This window comes from Hemitrygon akajei, chromosome 7 (assembly GCF_048418815.1).
Source record: "Hemitrygon akajei chromosome 7, sHemAka1.3, whole genome shotgun sequence".
Lineage (NCBI taxonomy): Eukaryota > Metazoa > Chordata > Chondrichthyes > Myliobatiformes > Dasyatidae > Hemitrygon > Hemitrygon akajei.
The window spans coordinates 68728057-68749971 of record NC_133130.1 but is presented as its reverse complement, the minus strand read 5'-3'; the positions used below and the strand labels follow the sequence as shown (position 1 = coordinate 68749971).

At 39.8% G+C, this 21915-nt stretch overlaps 1 protein-coding gene across 7 annotated transcripts in view; it reads right to left on the bottom strand.

Moving 5' to 3' along the window:
• LOC140730534 (rho guanine nucleotide exchange factor TIAM2-like) overlaps positions 1 to 21915 on the bottom strand; it is a 252268-nt gene that overhangs the window by 38997 nt on the left and 191356 nt on the right. For 6 of the 7 annotated variants that reach the window (XM_073051118.1, XM_073051115.1, XM_073051117.1 and 3 more), the window contains 3 exons: positions 18487 to 18579; positions 17245 to 17481; positions 11881 to 11981 (listed from right to left, as the gene is read on the bottom strand). In XM_073051118.1, the coding sequence (XP_072907219.1) occupies positions 11881 to 11981; positions 17245 to 17481; positions 18487 to 18579 (431 nt within the window). Of the gene's footprint in view, positions 1 to 8358; positions 9057 to 11880; positions 11982 to 17244; positions 17482 to 18486; positions 18580 to 21915 lie in introns of those variants that run through there. The other variant, XM_073051121.1, reaches the window with a different exon arrangement.

Sequence of the window (21915 nt, the reverse complement as noted above, 5' to 3'; positions counted from 1 at the left end):
CTATTATAGCTGCTTTTGGCTGAGGTGGGAGTAGGATGAAACCATGGAGTGGGAGAGAATTTTAAAACCGTTATATTGCTTAAAACTGAGTTGAAAAGGCCAGTGAATACAGGGACGTCTTGTAATGATGTGCCACTGAAACGTGGGTAGGATTATATATCCAGCTTTGGACTGGACTGCACAGATCCAGTTGACAGTGGGCTCTGCTTGGAAATATTCACAATAGTGACCTGGAGGTGAGGTGCTGATGCATGGAGCTCCCAGTCTATGCAGGCTGACCTTCCACAAGGTTGTCCTCACTTACACCCACGACCTTGGATGCTCAGACAAATACCTGCACTGCTTTCAAAGTCACAATTATCCTGGCTCTCAAATCCCCGCAGGCCATTTTGGTTTATCTACTGCACTGCAGGTCAATAAAAGCTCTTTAATAGTAAACTCAGAATCTTTCGATCATGCAACATTTGCACTCACACAGACCATTTTTTTTTGCAGTAAGTTGCACTCTACCACAGTGCTGTTTACATAGGCAACTGGCGCTTGATTCAAAGCTGTAGTGCAAAGTGAGAGCTCGGAAGTATGAATTTTTTGCCATGGAACTTAACACTGAAGTAATGCAAATGATGCGCAACAAAGAATATGGCAAACATGCTTGCATATCTCCAAAGCTCTCACTTCTCTACTAGGCTGACAGCAATGGAGCTAGACTGAGCACAATGCATTTTACTTAATGGATTTAGATCGGGGTTCCCAACCCTTTTTTATGCGATGGACCTATACCATTAAGCAAGGGGTCCATGGACCCCAGGCTGAGAACCTCTGATTTAGATAAATGGATTCTGCAGCTTTGCCCTTGTATCTGATAAATGACATGCAATTATAATCTGCAGTATATCTTTATGTAATGTTTCCTTTGAACTATGCACACAGTATCTGTGGTTTTAAGGAACTAATTTTTCATTTTTCTAGTTAGATTATATTTAATTGAGGCAATATAGCAAAACAAAAGTGATAATGAATTACACTGTTAAGGATGCACTGCCTGACAATTTGGCGGAAAACAGGATTAGAAACAAAATAAGGAAGGGTATGAAATTTGTGCTGGGAGTTGGCACAGAGATAGGGGTTGGTGGTGGGGGAGGAGGAAGAAATGTGTGGGAATTCAACAACAGAGAGAATTAATTAATGTAATAAGATGCACAGAAGTGAGGGAATGAATGGACTATGCAGTAGAATTCTGTGCCTTTCTATTTTACTGCTTTAAGTCACCATCTCTGTGAAAGGTGAATTCATTTGAGCTACTGTCGATTGTGGTCACAGGTGCACAAACGTATAGCATGACTTTTATGGTACATGACTAGTTTTAGGCCAGAGATACAGCTGCTCTTTGCAAATTCCAGTTACTTACATGATTTTATTTTATTAAAGCCAGTTTTTATTTTCTTTATGGAATATAACTTTTCTCCATGGAACACTGATAAAGGCAGATTCAATTATAGTAAACAAGCCCAGTGAGCAAGCGTTAAGCTGAAGATCTTACCCATACAATATCTTGAGTAAAGCAGAGAGACCACAATACCCAACTAAGCAAACATGCTGTTCTTGTGTTACCTAACAATCTTGATAATATCAAGATGCATCAATGACCAATGCTATTTGATTCCACAAACAGAACATTTTCAGTTTACGTTTCATCAACAATATTGCAATTACCGTTCTCCAAAACCAACTTAGTGCACTAGCAATTTGGAAAAGGCTTTTTTGCAAGGCAGATGAAAAAAACTCCAAGCAAATCATATATTAAACAAGAGTTGACTTTTTAATCCCTTTCCTTTAGCTGCCTTAAAATTCCATTAACCATTCCTGTATTCCTTTGATAAACACAAACACTTTGAAATTCAACTTTAACTTTCAGCCAGTTCCAAACCATGTATTGTGCATTTTGAAGCATCTATAAGACTGCAGCTGAAATTACAGCTGTTATGTAAGCCAAATAAAAGCATGCTTTTAAAATCTAACTAAAAGATTATGTCCAAAGTGTTGCAGTAATTGCAGGCATTAGTCTCAGAAGGACATACATTCTTCCACCGTGTTATGTTAAAGAAGTCCCATTTGTTGACAGGGACTAGATGATTTTTTCATTTATTTCAAATGTAACTTTGTTGGAGACAGTAGGCATTAAAGAAATAAAAGAAATGTTTTTATGGCATAGAATTGAGTTTCCAAAGGAAGGAAATAAGCATTTGAGCATAAACAATCCAATTCACAATTGCAAATTTTGAAGTCAATTAGAAGTGAATACTGCTTGAAATTAATATCACCTTTTCTATATTAAATGTTCTATTTTTCTTAGAAACATGAACTGCTTTAACATTAAGATCTTCAGTGCATTTTTGGCCCAGAAATTATATGGCACTTCTTGTGAAAGGCAATCTAGGTGCTGAAAAACTCTGACTGTATTTAGAAAACACAGCTGTAAGTACTGCAGTTTTTATTTATTTTATTTTTATGCCTTTATTTATTTATTAAAATAAATAAAGACATGACATTTTGAATCGTGAAAACATCAGGTCAATCATGCACTAAAGGAAATAGCCCATCTGCCAATGGAAAATCTGTACACATTGCCTGAATAGAAAATCTGATTTCAGGAGAAATGTATGATGTGGATGGTTAATCACGGGAAAGAATAATTGCCTTCTCCTGGAGAACAGAAAACCGGTACAGTACTTGAAGTCAAAATTAGACAAGTTTGCATGTGTATACTTGAAGACCTGTGGAATTTACATCCACTGCTGGGAAACCTAGAAAGACCAAAAACAGAGACATAGAAACATAGAAAACCTACAGCAAAATACAGGCCCTTCGGCCCACAAAGCCGTGCCAAACATGTCCTTACCTTAGAACTACCCAGGCTTAATCATAGCCCTCCATTTTTCTAAACTCAATGTATCCATCCAGGAGTCTCTTAAAAGACTCTATTGCTTCCACCTCTACCACTGCCACTGGCAGCCCATTCCACGCAGGCATTACTCTCTACGTAAAAAACTTACCCCTGACATCTCCTCTGTACCTACTTCCAAGCACTTTAAAACAGTGCCCTCTCGTGTTAGCCATTTCAGCCCTGTGAAAAAACCTCTGACTATCCACACGATCAATGCCTCTCATTACCTTATACACCTCTATCAGGTCACATCTCATCCTCCATCGCTCCAAGGAGAAAAGGCCGAGTTCACTTAACATATTCTCATAAGGTATGCTCCCCAAAGCAGGTAACATCCTTGGAAATCTCCTCTGAACCCTTTCTATGGTTTCCACGTCCTTCCAATAGTGAGGTGACTAGAATTGAGTACAATACTCCAAGTGGGGTCTGACAAGAGTCCTATATAGCTGCAACATTACCTTTCGGTTCTTAAACTCCATCCCATGATTGATAAAGGCCAATGCACTATATGCCTTCTTAACCACAGAGTCAATCTGCGTAACAGCTTCAAGTGTCCTATGGACTCAAACTCCATTATCCCTCTGATCCTCCACACTGCCAAAAGTCTTGCCATTAATACTATATTCTGCCATCACATTTGACCTACCAAAATGAACCACCTCACACTTACCTGGGTTGAACTCCATCTGCCACTTCTCAGCCCAGTTTTGCATCCTATCAATGTCCCGCTGTAACCTCTGACAGCCCTCCACACGATCCACAACACCCCCAACCTTTGTGTCATCAGCAAATTTACTAACCCATCCCTCCACTTCTTCATCCAGGTAAAAGAACTAAAAGTTTAAAAGGTTCTTGATTAGCCGGGGCATCAAAGGGCATGGGGTGAAAGCAGGGGAGTGGGGATGACTGGATGAAGTGGATCAGCCCATGATTGAATGGCATAGCAGACTTGATGGGCTGAATGGCCTATTTCTGCTCCTAAATCTTATGGTCTTATGGTCTAAAATACTCCTCGCATTGAAATAGACACATCTCAAACCACTGGTCGGAGTGCGTCCCTTCTCTATCACCTGCTTATCCTCCCTTTCGCACTGGCTGAAATTCAAAGAAGTCTGAGGTAGACAAGAACTTGAAATGGTTCCTAGCTATTAAGATTATTAGACAGTATTTCTAAGCATTTAAGAAGAGCAAAGGTTAGTGGAATTCAGGGAATGGCAGACAAGAAGAGATCAGTTGGAGAAGTGCAGAGAGAAGCAGTATGCAGCTAGCATACTTGATGCTCTTTTATGGAAGGATGGGGAAGAGTAGGATTCTTGCTCCTCATGCTGGAAAAGCCTATGGTTGTTGATCTTATGCCTATTTTCTTCAGCTCCCAGGCTTCCCAAATCCGGAGAAATAAATATTAAAGCTACTAAATCCATTTTGCTGACTGAGCCTGAAGTTCCATTTACACATTACAAATAGCTCAACTATCAGTAGGGGGCCAAAGTCACTCCCAGCCCTAATAAATGCAGCATTTAAAGTTGCCAGAGTTATAGGATCATAAAAAATTATGACACAGGTGGTGGCTTTTTGACTCATTGCACCTATACTGGGCTATTTAGAGGGACCTTGCTAATCCTTCTTTCCAATAAAACCTTCATAGTCCTGCAGGTCAGGGCTTTTCAAAATACACATATCAATATCTTATAAATGTGGTGATCATTTTCATCTCCACCACCATTCCGCTGCGAATTTCATACTGGACCAATCTCTGGTGAAAAAAAGGCTTTTCCTTTCCCCTCTTAATCTTCTATCAATTACTTCCAACCTATGCACATGATTTGAGACCTCTGATAAACAAAATGAATCCTTCCTGTTATTTCAATTAGGTCTTCAATTTATTTTTGTTTGTTTTAAACTTCAAAGCTCCACTCAGCCTCAGTTTCAAAGAAAACCAACCAGGCATATTTAATCTTTCCTCATTACTATGAGTTTCTAATCCTGGTAACATCCTCCTTAATCTCCTCTACAGCCTTTCCAGTGTAATCATATCGTTTCTGTAACATGGAGATCAGAATTATGTGCAATGCTTAAGCTGTGATCCAACCAGTGTTGCATTCAGTTCTAGCATCATTTTCCTCATCGAATAATCTATATATTGTATATTTTATATATCTATAGCATATACATTATTATATCCTGTTCCTTTGCCAGTGAAGGAAAGCATCTCATCTAGCTGTTTTTTCTTAACTGGTCCTATCTTTCAGGATCTGAAGACACAGACACAGACACACAGACACAGACACACACACACACGATTCCTCCACGCTTTTTGATATCTTTTTCCTTTGCTTTGCTGTGTAACATTTTTCGGGGTTAAATTCAATTTGCCATTTTCTGTCCAACTGACAAGATCATATACATCTTCCGTAAGTCTAAAGTTCTCTTCCTCGCAATTAACCACACAGCAGCTATTGCAACATTTGTCTTGCCTTTTATAACCATTTAGCTTCACAAGTACAATTGAGAACAGTGGTGAACACTGTAACCAGAGAGAGGGAGCAATGTTTGTTGCTTCTATCACACAGATACAGAGAACAAATGTGAAATGATTGTCTCACACATCAACATATATTTTCCCCCTTTTAGGTGCATGGAAGAAAGGATTTACTCTAAATTATTGAAGATTAGTATCCTTAGTATAGTGCTAAGCTGAATTGAGTATTAAGAACTAAGAAACAGGATCAGATTGGGTCAGATCTAATATTAGCAATGAAGAGAGATTTGGCTGAGTCATCAGCAAAAGCAATTTTAAAAATTGCTCATTTTACAAAATGTGACCATTACCAATGCAATCACCATTACTGCATTGTCCGAATTACTTTTGACAAAGTAGTGTGCAACATCTAGAGTGGGGAACACGCAGATGGTGGTGTTCATGCACCTTCTGCCATTGACCTTTGGTGACGGGATCAGAAATTCAGAAAATGCAATTAGAGAAGACAAGGTAAGCAAGGGAAGTGCACATTGGGGATGGTTCACATGGCAGTCATAGCGCAACAGTGACGGAAGGAAGCAAAGTTCAGCATGGTGAAGGTGTGCGCATCAATATGTTGCTTTGTCCTAGTTGCTGTTGAGCTCCATGAGTCGTTGGTTCTGCACTCATCCAGGTGAGTTCTATTACACTCCAGTTTGTGCCTTGAAGATAAAGCACCGGCTTTGGAGTGTCTGGAAGTGAGTCACTTGACACAGCGAATCGACTGAGTAACAGATCTCAATGTTGCCAGATCACTCATGCTCCTACTGTCGTCTTGCCAGCATCTTTTAAGACTGTTATTCAGACACATTCTCTTTCTAGTTGTCTTTTTGGTAACAAAAATTGCCTATGTACTGCCTGAACTTGCAGACAATAGGGAAAGTCATGAATAAAGGCCAGCACAGCATTGTGGGCCAAAGGGCCTTTACTGTGCTGTAATGTTTTATGTCCTGTGCTGAATAACCATGCCACTGACTGGATTGACAAAACAAATGCAGCTCTTAGATGTGTATCATGAAACACTTCACTCTGTAACAAAGCATACCTCTTCCTCAAACACAAACATAGGGGACTTGGCTAAATACAATGTTATGTCCGAGTTTAGGTGCTCTCATATGGTGGGTGAAATTGAGGCAAAGACTAAGGTGAAGAGAGACTGAAAATTATATTCTAATTTGAAGCGCCTTTGTTTTCCAAAGAGGTTGAATGTGTTGGACTGAGTTTATCAAAATGCATAAAACAATAAAGGTGTCCCTGTTAAAGGAATTTACTATAATTGATCTCATCATAAGGAAGCAAAAACAGCCGAGTTTGTGCCTTTCTTGAACTACGCCTATGAATCCTGCAATAAACTTCCAGAGTCTGGAATTTGGCCCAAGTTCTAACTACATTATGAAAATGAAGACTGCAAATTCTGCAATACCAGGCACCAGACCATCTTCTGTGTCTCTGTCCATCCAATCCACCCTCTGCAAAACAAACCAATCATACCCCTGAACTACAATGCACAACTGGATGTGAATTTCAAAAGCACTCCACAGACATGATTCAACAGCCAATTTAAACGTTAATTTACAAGGTATACTAACTGTTTATGCAGGTCAAGTTGTGGTCCACTGCAAACCCGCCTTATAAGAAAAAGGATATTTCAATTTAATGCAGTTCTGACTACTTTATCCATTGATCAGTTATATCAGTTTCTCAGCCATCCACTCAAAATTAAAGTACTGCCAATACTTAATAACTATGATTATGAACAAGGTAGCAAGGTTGGAACTGGCATTCACGTGTCCATTCCCAAGAACTATTCAAATCTGAACTGTTTGTAAATTGCCAATGAGCAGAAAGAGCATGCGGGACAGGATTCCAGAAATAGCTGTGAGAGGAGAGTGTGGGAAGAGCGTGTGTGACTCAGTGAGTGAGTGAGCCTGCTCAGCACGATCCAGCCCTCTGGTCCCCCACCTCCCAAACAGCCATTGTTCGGTATGGGGCATCCATTTGAAACCAGAGAGAACCTGTATGCTAATGTCTTCAAGTGGTGGGAATAAAAAAAAAACAATTCTAAGTAAAATTCTATATTATGTATCAAAATTACAACAAATGCAGAAACAATTTTGAAAATATTGAAATAAAATTCCAATGCAAATTCTGATTGGGGTACATTATAATTATTGCATTCTCTTCTGCTCTATCAAAATTACATGTGAAATTTGTTGATTTGTGGCAGCAGTACAGTGCAAAAACATAAAAATTATAAAATAATGCAAAATGGCTACAAGGTTCTCAACCATCCTAGATTACCATAAAATTAAACACTAGCAAGATTTACCAACACACAGACATCAACTCCTTAAATGGCTTTAAAAATGTCTGTCTTAATGTTAATGAGACAGACTTTCTTGCAGAATGCAGACATAATTCATATATATTCACCTTATTCAACATTGTTTTTTTTCTGCTGTGATGCAGTATGGACCCTTGTCCATCTTGCTGCAAAATTAGATATCCAACTACCTCTTTGCTCATAAGTATAAATTTTACTTCTGTACAAATTAACACTGCCTCACCCTGTTCTGCTGTAATATCACACGCCACAAAAACAACACAGGAAACACATGAAATAAATGAAAGCATACTGTAGAGAGGTGTTTAAAGTAACAACTCGGTCATGGTAATAGGCTCATGTTTGTAAAGAGACATGAACACATTTAGAAACCTACTTTTATGCAGAGCAGGGTTAGTAGCTAAATACCCTTCAGAAAAACAATCAGGAAATCTGCATATCAGCAGCTGCTAATTTGTGAGTAAAATTAAACCTGAAGGCAATTTAATTGCTTTTTTAGTTAATTAATATTTTGTTAAACATTATTTCAACAGTGTTGAGACATGTTCTCACCTGTGTTACTATTCAAAGGTCCATTATCAAACAGAGAAAAAAAAACTCTCAGCTGCATAGTCTGTCTGGCTGAATCCAAAAAGTCATCTAACATCCACCGTGTTTTCTTATGGATTGATTGCAAAGACAGTCACTGAACATAAACAAAATTAAAAATTGCAGCAATACAAGAACTTCCTCCTTGCACACTCCACTGCCCATAATAGGAAATGGGTTGCTGACAGATTGCCTCAAACACAAATAAGCTTCCCTTTTGTCATGTCTAATATGTGTGAGGATGCTACACAGTGTGTGCAACTTTGTTAGCTTTCGGTCATTAAAATAATTTTGGATTACATATACGAATCCGAAGCCTTGATGTACATTTAACCGAGCTGCTGCATTCAGGTCACCCAAAGCAACTCTATTTTTATTATTTGCCCCATGTTCTGCTAAACAAGTGCAATCCTGCTCCGACAGCAAATTCTAATTGTACTCATTGCTCGAAGGCTCTACCAGTGGAGCTGACAAAGCCCAAGTTTGGCTTTGACAGTAATAGGTGCTTTCAAATGATAATGATACACAAAATTACACAGCACTCAGTGGCAGCACTACAGTCAGAAACTACCACACAGCTGCAACTCATCAAAATAGGTTTTATTCGGATTGCATGTGAGAATCCAAATTAGCAGCTCTCTTCCGCCTTTCCTTTCCCGCCCTCTTCTCTCTCTGTGACACTCCCCTTTTTGGTTCTTTGGCTCTATTCTTCAACAGGCCTCCCACAACACCCTCTCCCCACCACTCCCTTAGCTGCCGACTGCTCACCGCAAATTCCTGACCTCTAAAACTGTCTGGGAGAAATTTTGTGGTGAAATCACCCATGTTCAATTTCTATTGCTGCCTCAAACTCACAGAGCATCTGGCTCCCATGTTCCACAGGATCAATCTCAGACACTGAATTTACATGCTCAGGGCTCTGGTCCCAAATCCCCAGGGGATCATTTCCCAAGAAGCCTCTCACCCACAGTCTCCTGCACGGTCAAGAGGACAAATGAGAACGTTGTCCTCCTACATGGGCCAAGGTCACCTAGCTGTAAGGGTGAATTCTGGAGGCAAAGCTCCAAGTATTCTTTGCTTCAGAAAATAAATAGTGAAATAGCATTTATAATGGTACTAGTAACCTTTAGCCTATTCATTGGAAGGGTGCTGATGCCCACTGTAAGTGTCTGCAGTTTCCAGAATGGTCTCACCAGTGACCTCAAAAACCACAGAACTAAAGCGGAAGTGCGGCGTGTGGCTATGTGGTTAAGGCACTGGACTAGTGATCTGAAGGTCGTGAGTTTGAGTCCCAGCCAAGGTAGCGTGTTGTGTCCTTGAGCAAGGCACTTAACCGCACACTGCTCCAGTCCAGTGAAAATGGGTACCAGCAAAATGCTGGGGGTTAACCTCACGATAGACTGGCGTCCTATCCGGCGGGGGGGGGGGGGGGGGAAGAGAGATAGTCTTGTACTCTCAGTTGCTTCACGGCACGGAAACCAGCATAAGCACTGGCCTGATGAGCCTGTAAGGCTCAGGACAGATTTCAAACTTTAGCTGAAACGGAAGTGTGGGTCACCCTGCCTTTGTCAGACTGCCTAAGGGACATTCCCAAAAAGCGATGAAAAGCTTCAAATTGCATTAGCTGAGGGAACCTAAGTAAGGACGAGATGGTAGCGTAGCGGTTAGTGCAACGCTTCACAGCACCAGCGATCCGGCTTGAATTCCTGCCGCTATCTGTAAGAACTTGTACATTCTCTCCATGACCTTGCAGATTTCCTCCTGCTGTTCCAGTTTCCTCCCACATTCCAAAAAGACTTGCGTTACTAAGTTGTGGGCAGAAGCCTGGATCATTTGCAGACTGCATCAGCACGTCCTTGAACTGTGTTGGTCATTGATGCAAACAATACAGTTCACTGTATGTTTGGATGCTTGTGTGACAAATAAATCTGATCTTCTCTAATCTGAACTTATAATACCCTTGCTGTCAGTACAGAAAAATCATCTTTAATAAACAATTTTACCAATCCCAATAATTACTACCACCCAAAGTTGCACACAAAACTAACACTACTATGTTGTTATTTTTTCAGTGTCATTGCATCTAATCCTGGAGCTCTCTCCCTAATAGCACTGTGGAATTATGTTCACCAGACTGTAGCCTTTCAAGCAGCACCCCACTATCACATTTGTAAAGGCATTTACGAATGGACAATAAATACTGGGCTTGCGGAAGAAAAACATCCGAGCTTTGGACATTTAATGACTCCAAAGTAGCAAAATCTGGATATAAAGTCAACTTCAATAATTGCAAGGCATCGAAATAAAACCTGGAAATATTCATGTTAGGTGGCACCTGTGTCAACATTGTTGTATCATATATCTTTCATCAGAACTGTGAAAAGTTGGGGGTAAGGCAAACATTAAGATGCAGAAACAGATGAAAGGGAGTAAATACCAAAAAATGAGACAAGGAGCGACTGAACAACAAACATAATGGTAGTGTTAGCTGAATGAGAATACTAAAGATCGGAAAATGATAAAAGATGTATATGGCAGAAAAGGAAGATGGAGAAGGTGAAGGAATCTTCCAATTACCATTAGTAGGAGAGAGAAAAAAATCTAACATTGGAAACACAATTAAGTTTGGGATGGCTAATAACGGCTATTGAATTCAATGTTTTGTTTCATAGGATGTTTGTTACAGCAGTTGCCATTCACACCTGCATCTTTATTGATTGGATGCAGGATTTAGTATTAAATTGAGAGGGTCAGATGGCTCCAAGTTTGTTCATAGTATATGATACAGAAACTCAACTAAGCCAAAGCATCCTAGAGACCTGTATTCAGTAAAGCAAACAACCACAATTTCTGCTCCTGATTGCTTACCGCAGCTGCAGTTTGCTGAAAAGGTTTGATATTGTTTAAGACTGAAACATTCATCAATCAGTTTGAGGGCACAGTTCACGTTACATCTGACCTCTAGTAATCAAAATCTTTTTGGAGGGATTGTGGTTGGAAAGAGTTAACAAACAGAAACATCACATTCAATGTTCGAGCTATTTGGATTCAGAAAACCTTACAGAATAAAACAAAGACTCTGCTCTCTTTATGAAAGGAAGCAACGAGAATATTGTTAGTTAGAACAATTTTTTTCCTAAGGTACTTCTCATGTGAACATGAGCATTTAAAGACACTCATGTCAAGAGGTGAATGGGAAACTAGACAAGTATAAACCACAGCAAAAAGCAAGGAATTGAAACAAGGAATACTTAAGTGCCTTCTGGAAGTATTCAAATTCCCCATACTCACATCAACATTTACCCCTGCAAATGCTAAGTATAAATTGGAGCAGTAATCTTAATAATCAATTTGATTCAAATATGCTACCAGGAAAATGAAATAAACAATGAATCCTCACATATTAATCACAGTCCACCACGGTATCAGTTCAAAGTTTCAACTTAAACTTGGCTTTGTCAGTGGTATTTGAAGCCGTCGACTTACCTTTAGAAACGCTTCTGTATTTTCAGCCTGATACTGTGACTCCATATAGTCTGTTGTGGCGCTTTTTTTAATAGCTGGTACTGCCGGTACACTAGTGAAGTCTGAAATACATTCAAGAGTCAAACATTTTCCATGTAAAATCTCTCCCAGTTCTATATTTAGTTTAACTGTTCATTTAATACAATGCTGATACCCCTCACAATTCAGACTCTTAATAATAATTATTTAGAACAAGTTATTAAATAAAGATTGAAGACAAATGATACTCTAAGAGTCAGCAATAAAATATATCAAGTGGAGGAGGAAATTGAGCAAGTTTTGATCAAAGAAAATTCGTGCATATTGAATGAAGTTTTCAATAAGTCACACATTCACTGTATTTGAAATATGAGAAAAATTAAAAATGGCAATCATTACATGACTGTATCAACCAGTTGAGCATGTATAAAAGATAAAAATTCAGTCCATATGCTATAGACATAACCATAATGAAGCATTGTGTCTTTGTGATAGACCTTCACTCCAGTTTGCATAAATAGTTTTTTGCTTAAATGGCTCCAGTCAGCATTAGACCAGTACTTAGTTATATACAAATGTCGAGCAATCTTATTCAGTTATCTCTGTGCAAAAGTACACAAAGACCGCTGCTTGGCTGCACCTTCTGATATAAACTAACATTCATTTGACTCCTTCAAACACAACAATTGTTAGATAGATTTAAGTAGGCTGGATAATCTGAGATAATGACAAAAGTGGTAGATTCTTTTAACCTATAAAATGTTCCACATTGTTTAAACACATCAGAACTAAGAGGCATATGCATGATATATCTGCCTTACCTACTGTGTGTGGGCAAATGGGTACCTTTTTGTTCAACATCTATTTCCACTTACTTGCATGCAGATACTAGACAGATAACAGAATGGTAGGCTCACCACTTGGTGAGCTAGCCAGTTGGATAGAAAATTGGCTTAGTAGAAAGAGTCAGAGGGTGGTAGTGGAGGTTTTGTTTAGATTGGAGGTCTGTGAACAATGGTGTGCTATGAAGATTTATCCTGAGTCCACTGTTATTTGTCTTCATCTTCTTCCTCTATTTCCGGCAGTTTAAACGCATCTAGGCGTATTACTGCCCTCCGCAGGATGTACAATTAATTACAGAATTTCAAGAAACTCAAATTCTCAAATATAGTCGCACGTAGAAACAGAATTAGTAAACTTTTTAATCAGATGGTGGTTCTCTTGGTGGCCAAACAAAGATTTAACAGAAAAACAAAATACATTTAAGTCAGACAGCCTCTTGAACAATATTCTTCTTTCAATTTTATATCGATTACAACTCAAAACATGCTGAACTGTCTCTGGACTACCACAGTCACATAATCCAGTTGGATGTCTTACTATTATCTTGAAGTAATAGTTTAGCCCGCAATGCCCCAACCTAAGTCTTGTTAATTTCACCATATCTCTATGACTTAAGGAGTAACAGTCTGAGACCTTTTTAACTAGAGGGTGACTAGAAAAGAAATGCCTTCCCTTTAATTCATTTTTCCAATCCTCTTGCCATTTCTTCTCTATGCCTTTTTTTTATCCTACTTCTCAATTCTCCTCTGCCTAGGGGTATTCTAATTCCTACTTGCCCACTCTGTAAGGAAGAATTTGCAATGCCATCCACAATTTAATTTCCCTCCACCCCAGCATTCCCAGGTATCCATGTAAATCTAACTTCACAACCCATTTTCCCTATTCTAAACAAAACTAAGAGAATTTCAATAACTATGTCAGGACGAGCTTTTGATGTATTCCCTTTTATAGCCTCTAAGGCAGCAGCAGAATCCGAACAGATGACAACCCTGCATGGTCGAGAGTTCTATCCACCATAAGGACCAAAGGATTGCTAATAATTCCGTTGCAAAGACAGAAACACCATCTGAAACCCGGTGACCAATCTCAACTCCAAGTGAGACATGGACATCCCAAATCCTGCCTTACTGCTCTCTGGGTCCACTGAGCCATCAGTAAAACTCTTCAGATAAGATCCCCATTTATTATTTAAATATTCATTTACGATCGACGCTGTTGAAATTGCTCTACTTCCGTGAAGCTGAAAAAGGAGGAATAGGTCTACTTCTGGTTCTGGCAAAAGCCAAAAAGGAATGGGTGGGTAAGCAAATTTGGTCAGCTATGTCTTCCTCAATCAGTTTCAATCTCACAGCCCAGATATTAACCAAATCTAAAAATGGATGTCTTTTAATTTTATTTTGGCACTCCAACGTCTCCTGCAAAATACACTTTATTTGTCATCTATAGATAAGAATGCAGGTGACATGATTAGTAAACTGGATGACATCAGATATGGTGGCATAGTGGACAGTAAATAAAGTTACAACATGATCTGGATTAACCTGGGCAGTGAACCAAGGAATGGCAAATAGAATTTAACGTGTACAAGTGCAAAGTGTTGCATCTTGGCAAGTTAAATCATAGCAGAACTTGTACGGATAATAGTCCCCTGAGGGGACAATATTTTGCGAGTTTGCCTTCTTTGGTCAGTGCACTTATGAGAGCTGGGATATTGCACTTCAGTGCGATCACGTTTGGAGTCCTGTGTGCAATTCTGGTCATCTGGCTACAGGAAGACTATCATTACGTTCTAAAATGTGCAGAACAAGGATGTTACTAAAGCTGGAGGGCTTCAGACATGAGGAGTCTGGATAGGCTGGAACTTACTTCCCTGAAGCATTGGAGTTGACCTTAAAAGGAGATATAAAACATCAAGGGGCAAAGACATAGTGAATGGTCACAGTCTTTATCCCCATGGTAGATACATCTAGAGGAAAGAATTTTACAGTGAGAGGGGATCCTAAGGGCAGATGTGGTGGAGGAATTGAGAGAAGAGGACAGTTTTTTTGCTCTCAGAATGATGTTCTTCATTCCAGAACTAAGGAGATGTCCTCCTTCTTCAAAGAAAAGAGCTTCCCGTCCTCCACCATCAGTGCTGCCCTCACCTGCATCTCTTCCATTTTGCAAGTCTCCCCTCATTCCATCCCCCCGCTACCCCACCAAGGATAGGGCTCCTCTTGTCCGCACCTACCACCCCACCAGCCTCCGTGTCCAGCACATAATTCTCCCCAACTTCTGGCATCTCCAGCAGGATCACACCACCACACATCTTTCCCTCCCCCCCACTTTATGCTTTCCGCAGGGTTGCTCCTAATACAACTCCCTTGTCCATTTTCCCTCCCCACTGATCACCCCCCAGGCACTTATCCTTTCAAGTGGAACAAATGCTACACCTGCCCCATTCAGGGTCCCAAATAGTCCTTCCAGGAGAGGCGACATTTCACCTGTAAGTCTGTTGGCGTTGTATACTGCGTCCAGTGCTGCAGGTGCACATCGCTGAGAACCAACGTAGATTGGGAGATTGCTTCACTGAGCACCTACACTCCATCTGCCAGAAAAAGCGGGATCTCCCAGTGGCCAGCCATTGTAATTCCACTTCTCATTCCCATTCCGATATGTCAGTCCATGGCCTCCTCTACCTCCACGATGAGGCTGCCCTCAGGGTGGAGAAGCAACACCTTATATTCCATCCGGGTAGCCTCTAACCTGATGGCATGAAATTCGATTTCTCGAAATTCCAGTAATGGCCCCCCACCTTCTCCTTCACTATTCCTCATTCCCTTTTTCCTCACTCATCTTATCTTCTTACCTGTCCATCACCTCCCTACCATGGCCTTCTGTCATTTCCTATCGGTTCCTCCTTCTCCAGCTCTTTATCTTTCACCAATCAACTTCCCAGCTCTTTACTTCACTCGGTTGGCTGGTGACGCAGTGAGATCAGCACCGGGCTCGAGAAAGGAGGTTCACAAGTTCGATCCAGTGACAGACCGCTCCAGAGCACGCTCTCCATCCGTGCCGGGTTGATGTTGAGCTCATAACTCAACCTCAGAAAAAAACACTGCCACCTCCAGTTTAAATTTCCATGCAGAATATTGTGGAGGATCAAATACCCAAACCCAAAACCACCCCTCCCCCTCTTAGGTTTCACCTATCACCTACCACCTTGTACTTCCTCTTTCTCTCCCTCACCTTCTTACGCCGACTCTCAACTTCCTTTCCAGTCCAGATGAAAGGTCTCAACCTGAAACGTCCACTGTTTACTCATTTCCATAGATGCTGCCTGGCCTGCTGAGTTCCTCCAGAATTTTGTGTGTGTTGCTTGGATTTCCAGCATCTGCATATTTTCTCTTGTTTGTGACCAGATATAATTAATAATTGTGAAATTCTTGTACTGTTACGAATGTGCCACAACTCTGAGGGGCCGAAGGGTACAAAGTCGCCCCCTCCTTTTTGAGAATCGCAAGATCACTATTAATTCGGGTCTGGGACCCAGGAAATGAGAGAGAATCACAAGGTTTTGGAATGTGTCCTGGCCTCAGCGAGACAAAGCCCCGGTTAACGGCCATTGTCTCTTGGAGACAGAATTGTGTATTGAGTACTGTACTATTCATTGAAGCCCTCAGGGGACAACCAGAGTGGGCTGGTTGAGGGATTGCATCATCCCAACCTGACTGACATCTGAGACCCCGTGAGTAAGGATAAAAGAGGGTCTGGGGAACAACCCCTTTAGACGCACCAGGAGAAATGCTAGAAATCCCGTGACAGCGTTTAATAGCGACAGCCGGTGGGGGCTCGCGTGCGTCCTTTCCCTTTGCCTGGGATGGGCGGCCTCACCACAGAAGAACGGCTTTAGCTAAAGGAGAGGCCACAAGTGAACGGCCACACCAACAGGACTCCCGAAGGACCGAAATCATAAAAAGGAAAGCCGGCAAGTTTCTCAAAATCTCTCTCTCTCCAACCAAAGGCTGCAGCCTGAATGAACTGAGTGACTTTTATATTTCCATCGGACAATACATTATCCCCTAGACAACGATAGAGCTATTTCTTATTGATTATTATTATACCCGCACTTTTAGATTTAGTATTGACGATGCATATTATCTGTATGTTTGCATTGATATTATTTTTGTGTATTTTTCCTAATAAATACTGTTAAAAATAGTACCATCAGACTTCAACGGACCTTTCTATCTTTGCTGGTAAGTAACCCAGTTACGGGGTTCGTAACAGTACATATAAAGATAACATTGTCTGCTACTGCTTGTTACTGAAATGTAGAATGGGCCTGAACTACTTATTATATCAATAATTTAAGGGAAAGCAGAAGATGGTGGTTTAAACATTGAACCCTGAATCATTCCTTGCATGAGGTAAATATAATCCTTTAAATGTACATCATTGCACTTTTGTAGCGTGACTCGGCTTACAATTACTGTTTTCCTAGTTAAAAGTTGAGAAACTCACCAGGAAGGAAATGGTTGTCAACAAACTCCTCCAGCAGTTTTGATTGGTCAGGAGGAAGTGGAGTTATCTGAATTAATGAGTCATTACTTTCTGTTGTTCTTTGGTTCCAGTCTGAAGAAAATCTCCTGACAGTAAGTATTAAGTGATTTTCTGCAAACAAGGATTCAATACTTCTATGGTGTAGATTCGTAACCACTTCTCCGTTTATTATTAAAATTTCATCTCCGACTCTTGCACCTAACAGAAAAAAGAAAACATAATTCAGGGTGTCACCCAAATCATCAAATTGATCTTAACATCAGGCTGCCAATGAAGCTACCACAAATAATTGTTTTACTTCATATTTTTCCACCTATTTCTAAGTAACTTTTATTCAAATGATTAATATTATTAATAATAGCATAATCATTATGCCATAGAAACTGAGGTATACATACTGTTTACTGAAGTCATTTATGTAAAAATTTTGTTCAAGTGTTGCCCCATGAACACACAAGATTTTTATTTCCTTCTAGCCTCAGTTTCTTGCAGATCTCCAACATGCCACAGGAACAGTATTGAAGATGTAGCACTTGATAACTGTCTCAGAAACTGTTCATTCAAAGAATGAAAAAAATACCACAAACTACAGTAAACCTCTGATCATCTGCTATCAAAGGACTCAAGAGTGCCAGTGAGGCCTATGTGCGCGGCTGGAGCTGGGAACTGGGATTAGGAACATAGCTAGGATTGTGCAGGCCCCAGCTGTGGCTGAAACTGGGGTCTGCAGTGGTTTTTCTGACCAGCTGTCTATTTCCAACCCCTTTAAACACAATGATTCAGTGAAAGAATTATTATACAGAAAAAATAAAATAAGATTGTGTTGGTGAATTAATAGCAGTAACATCTGGTAGTCCAGAAAATCTTTCAACCCAACTCCATCAAAGTCTTGAGGCTGCTGGATTATTTTAACTTTTACTGTATAATTAGCATGCAGTGTCTCTCTTTTGGAATCTTATTCCAGACACTGATCTTCAGCAAACTGTTCCACTATGAAAGCATTGCAGCCAGTGGTCACCTCATTCACAAATCGCAGTACATCTGGTTCTGTACTCTCTTTAAGGTATTGCAGGACAGATACCACCAGTGGAATCTCTGATGGAGGCACTGAACTATAAACACAAACTGTGTCATATTACAGTACTGAATGTAGCCATTTTTTCAAACATAATACTTCTCATGGATAAAGGCAGTCAATAATACCTTGTTTATCGGCCAGTCCACCAGGAAGCACGTCACTCACAAACAGAGAATTGTGCTGCTGCTTTCCATCTACTTGACCAGCCACAGCGAAACCTTGTAAACAGGAGAATAAGTAAAATATCCACGTTAGAAATAATTGTTCCTCTATGATATTGCACTTCAGGTATAAACAGTACATGCCAGGATGCTGCCATTCTGACAATATAAACAGATCATTCCCAAGCTAGCAAGTTTGTAGGAATATATTATATAAATTTTATAGGATTTCTTAGTCATAAACTATATCCCACAATATATAAAATAAGCTTCTTTGGAATGATGTAGATGTAGATGACCAGGATTTCAACAACTCCAAATCCTCCAATACAGCAATCACAGTTTACCTAATAAACTGGAACCATAAAGAAAAGTAAATGGCTTTCCTAAACCAAAAGAAAATGTACCTGATGAGAATAATTTGGCAATGAAAGGAAGTTACAGTGAGAATATGAAGCATTTCAACAACCATTTCCATCTTTGGACTCATTGCTTATAGATTGAAATACATTCCAAAGATTTACAACCACATGGAGTGATAATACTCTTCCAAGGCAGAACAGGGATGACGGGGTTAATTTCTGTCAGCCATACCTGCTGGCCACATTTGCTGAAAATGAACAAAATTAATCAGCAAGGACTCAGCTCCCCCTGCTGTCTTTCCATCCTCAGGTTCCAGACCAATAGCAAGCTCAATCTGGGACATAACAAGTGCAAGTACCAGACTAAGCCCATGCTCACATTCAACCCAATAAAGGACCAGGTGCTCGGGAACACTATTTTAAGCTGTTACCATTTCTGCCACAACCTCCTTCCTAAATTTATTCTCATTAAATATGGCTCCCATGGCTATGGTTCGATTACTTGACCAATAGCCAGGGGACTGAGACACAGAAGCAGAAATCTGTGCTCAAATCTCACTATGACAGCTGGGGAATTTGGAAAAATAAAACAAGTGTTAGTGATGGCAACCATGACGCTCCTGAATTTCTGTAAAAAAAATATTCTGGTTCACCACTACCCTTTAGGGAAGAAACCCCACCAAGCCTGTTCAAGTTGTGACTCCAGACCCACCAACATGGTTGACTGCATTCTCCAGTCAAGGGCTCATCAGGAGGGGCAACAAATACCAGCAGCAATGATCTTCCCCTCCTGAGATTGAGAACTTGGAACTCCCAGATCAAACGAATAAATGATTTTTTTTTGTTTAAAAAGGTGAACAGTGAGGAAATATGTACAGATAACTAATTTAGGGAGATAATGTGCCCTGAAATCAAATTGCAAACAGGCAGATTTCTGAGGAACAGCACCAGCTTTTACCACCCTTTCCCAGAATGACATTCAGCAGTACAGTCAGTGTTTAGCAGTAGGATATCAGGAACACTAACAGGGAAAGAATATATTGTATTCTCTTCCTCGGCTCACTTATAAATAACAAACTTAATTTAAAGGAGTCCACACAAAAAGGCCTGTGAGCATATGCAGATATATCGTCTATTCTGAATCACATGCCAGAGCTTTCCTCTCCTATCATTCATTTATAAAAATTTAGGTTACATATACAGTATTGTCATTCCTGTAAAATTGCAGTTTTGGCCAAATTTGGGGAAAAAAAGCCATTTCTGTTATTTTGGATATCCCATGACACGTCCAATTAATCATAAAAAATCAGTCACGTCACTATTCAATTATTTACATTAGAACATCTGCTCTTCTAATTAAAGAGAAAAACGAACATGATCAAAGCTCAAGAAAGCATATGATCCGATGATTCCGACATGAATCAGTCCAGAACACCTGCCAAGAAACTGTTTCTACCTCAGCATCCTTTTGTTCTCTAACCAAAAATACTTTTGATCACCTCTCAAATACAATGATAATCAAAGACACTTTACCCTGAAGTAATCATCAACGGCAAATATTAAGCGCTCCAATAAAGACTTTTTTTCCCTTGCCTAAGCAGATCTCCTTCTGGGAATGAACAGAATATTAGGGCAACAACAGCATTGCACGTTACCCCCATGAACAAAAGGCCAGGGACTTCAAATCACAAGCAATTGCTCATCACTATGATAGACTCAGAACTTCAATCTCAGTGAGGAAGATTATAGAAGCTTTATCAAATTAATCACAACACAATGTATTATCATCCGCATTTTGCTGACTGCAATTTAAATTTGTTTCCACTTTACTGAAGTGTGTAAAAGAGTAACTAAACAGTGAACATGTGGGGGAAATGGTTTAGTTGGCTCACTATGTGTTTTGGAATTGTGGCATTCTGAACCTCCCAGATTTTGGGATAGTCAACAGAAGATTTTTGCCTATTTCAACTATTTAGAGCTAATTGTGGTTCTATTATGAAATACAAGCTTCCAAGTAAGTTTGCCTTGTGATACTAACACCAGAGTGGAGATGGATGGATAATTCTCTTGTCAATTAAGCTCACTGAAGTGACTGACAGCAATTATTTTTTTATTATATTAGGCAATTATATTCACATAATTTATAAGCACTCTCTCTCTCTCTGCATTTTCCTGGAGATGTTGGAGTGATTTTTATTACATTTATTCTTTAACAGTACATTTCTGAATAACCTGCCTCAGCTTGCAAAAAAAAACTGCTTAACATAAATCATACATTGGTACTGCCAATAAATATTTGGAAATTCCCTGTTAAAGCATGATGAAATGATAAATGGAGACAAAGCTAACCATCCATAAGTTGGGATATGAGCTCAACATAATAACAGCAATTAAACAAAAAGATTTCTTCATGTCCAGAGGAAATAAAAGGATCAGATGTCTTCTGCTCTCTTTCTGAGAGAGCCATGTTAGTTATAAGCCAAAACAGCAGTATTTTGGATTCTGTGTTTGCCAATGCTAAGTAAAACATTAGGTTCAATCTAGTGTCTCAAATGGGAACTGACAATGGTGGAGAGAGACAGTGTGTCATACAGTTTCTCCTCAACTGCAGCCAACCCCATTTCTGTCTTTTATTCTCTCCCCATCCTTACGGCACATTTCAAAGCATCTCTCTGACTTCTCTCGGCTCTGATGTAAGGTTACCTGCAATATCAACTATGTTTCTCTCCCAAGAGATGCTGCCTGGCCTGCTGAACATTCCTCACAGCTTCTGTTTCTATTTCGGATTTCCAGCATCTTCACGATGCTATTTCTACATTGTCTCAGTCGTGACCAGGCAACAAAAAATTTGTATGGAGCAAGGAATGACAGTAATTCCTGACAGCATTATTAATGTACAGTGCCTTATAAAAACTATTCATCCCCTGGGAAGTTTTCATGTTTTACAACATTGAATCGCACTGGATATGATTTGCTTTTTTTTGACACTGAAAGACTCTTCAGAATCAGATTTATTATCACTGGCATGTGA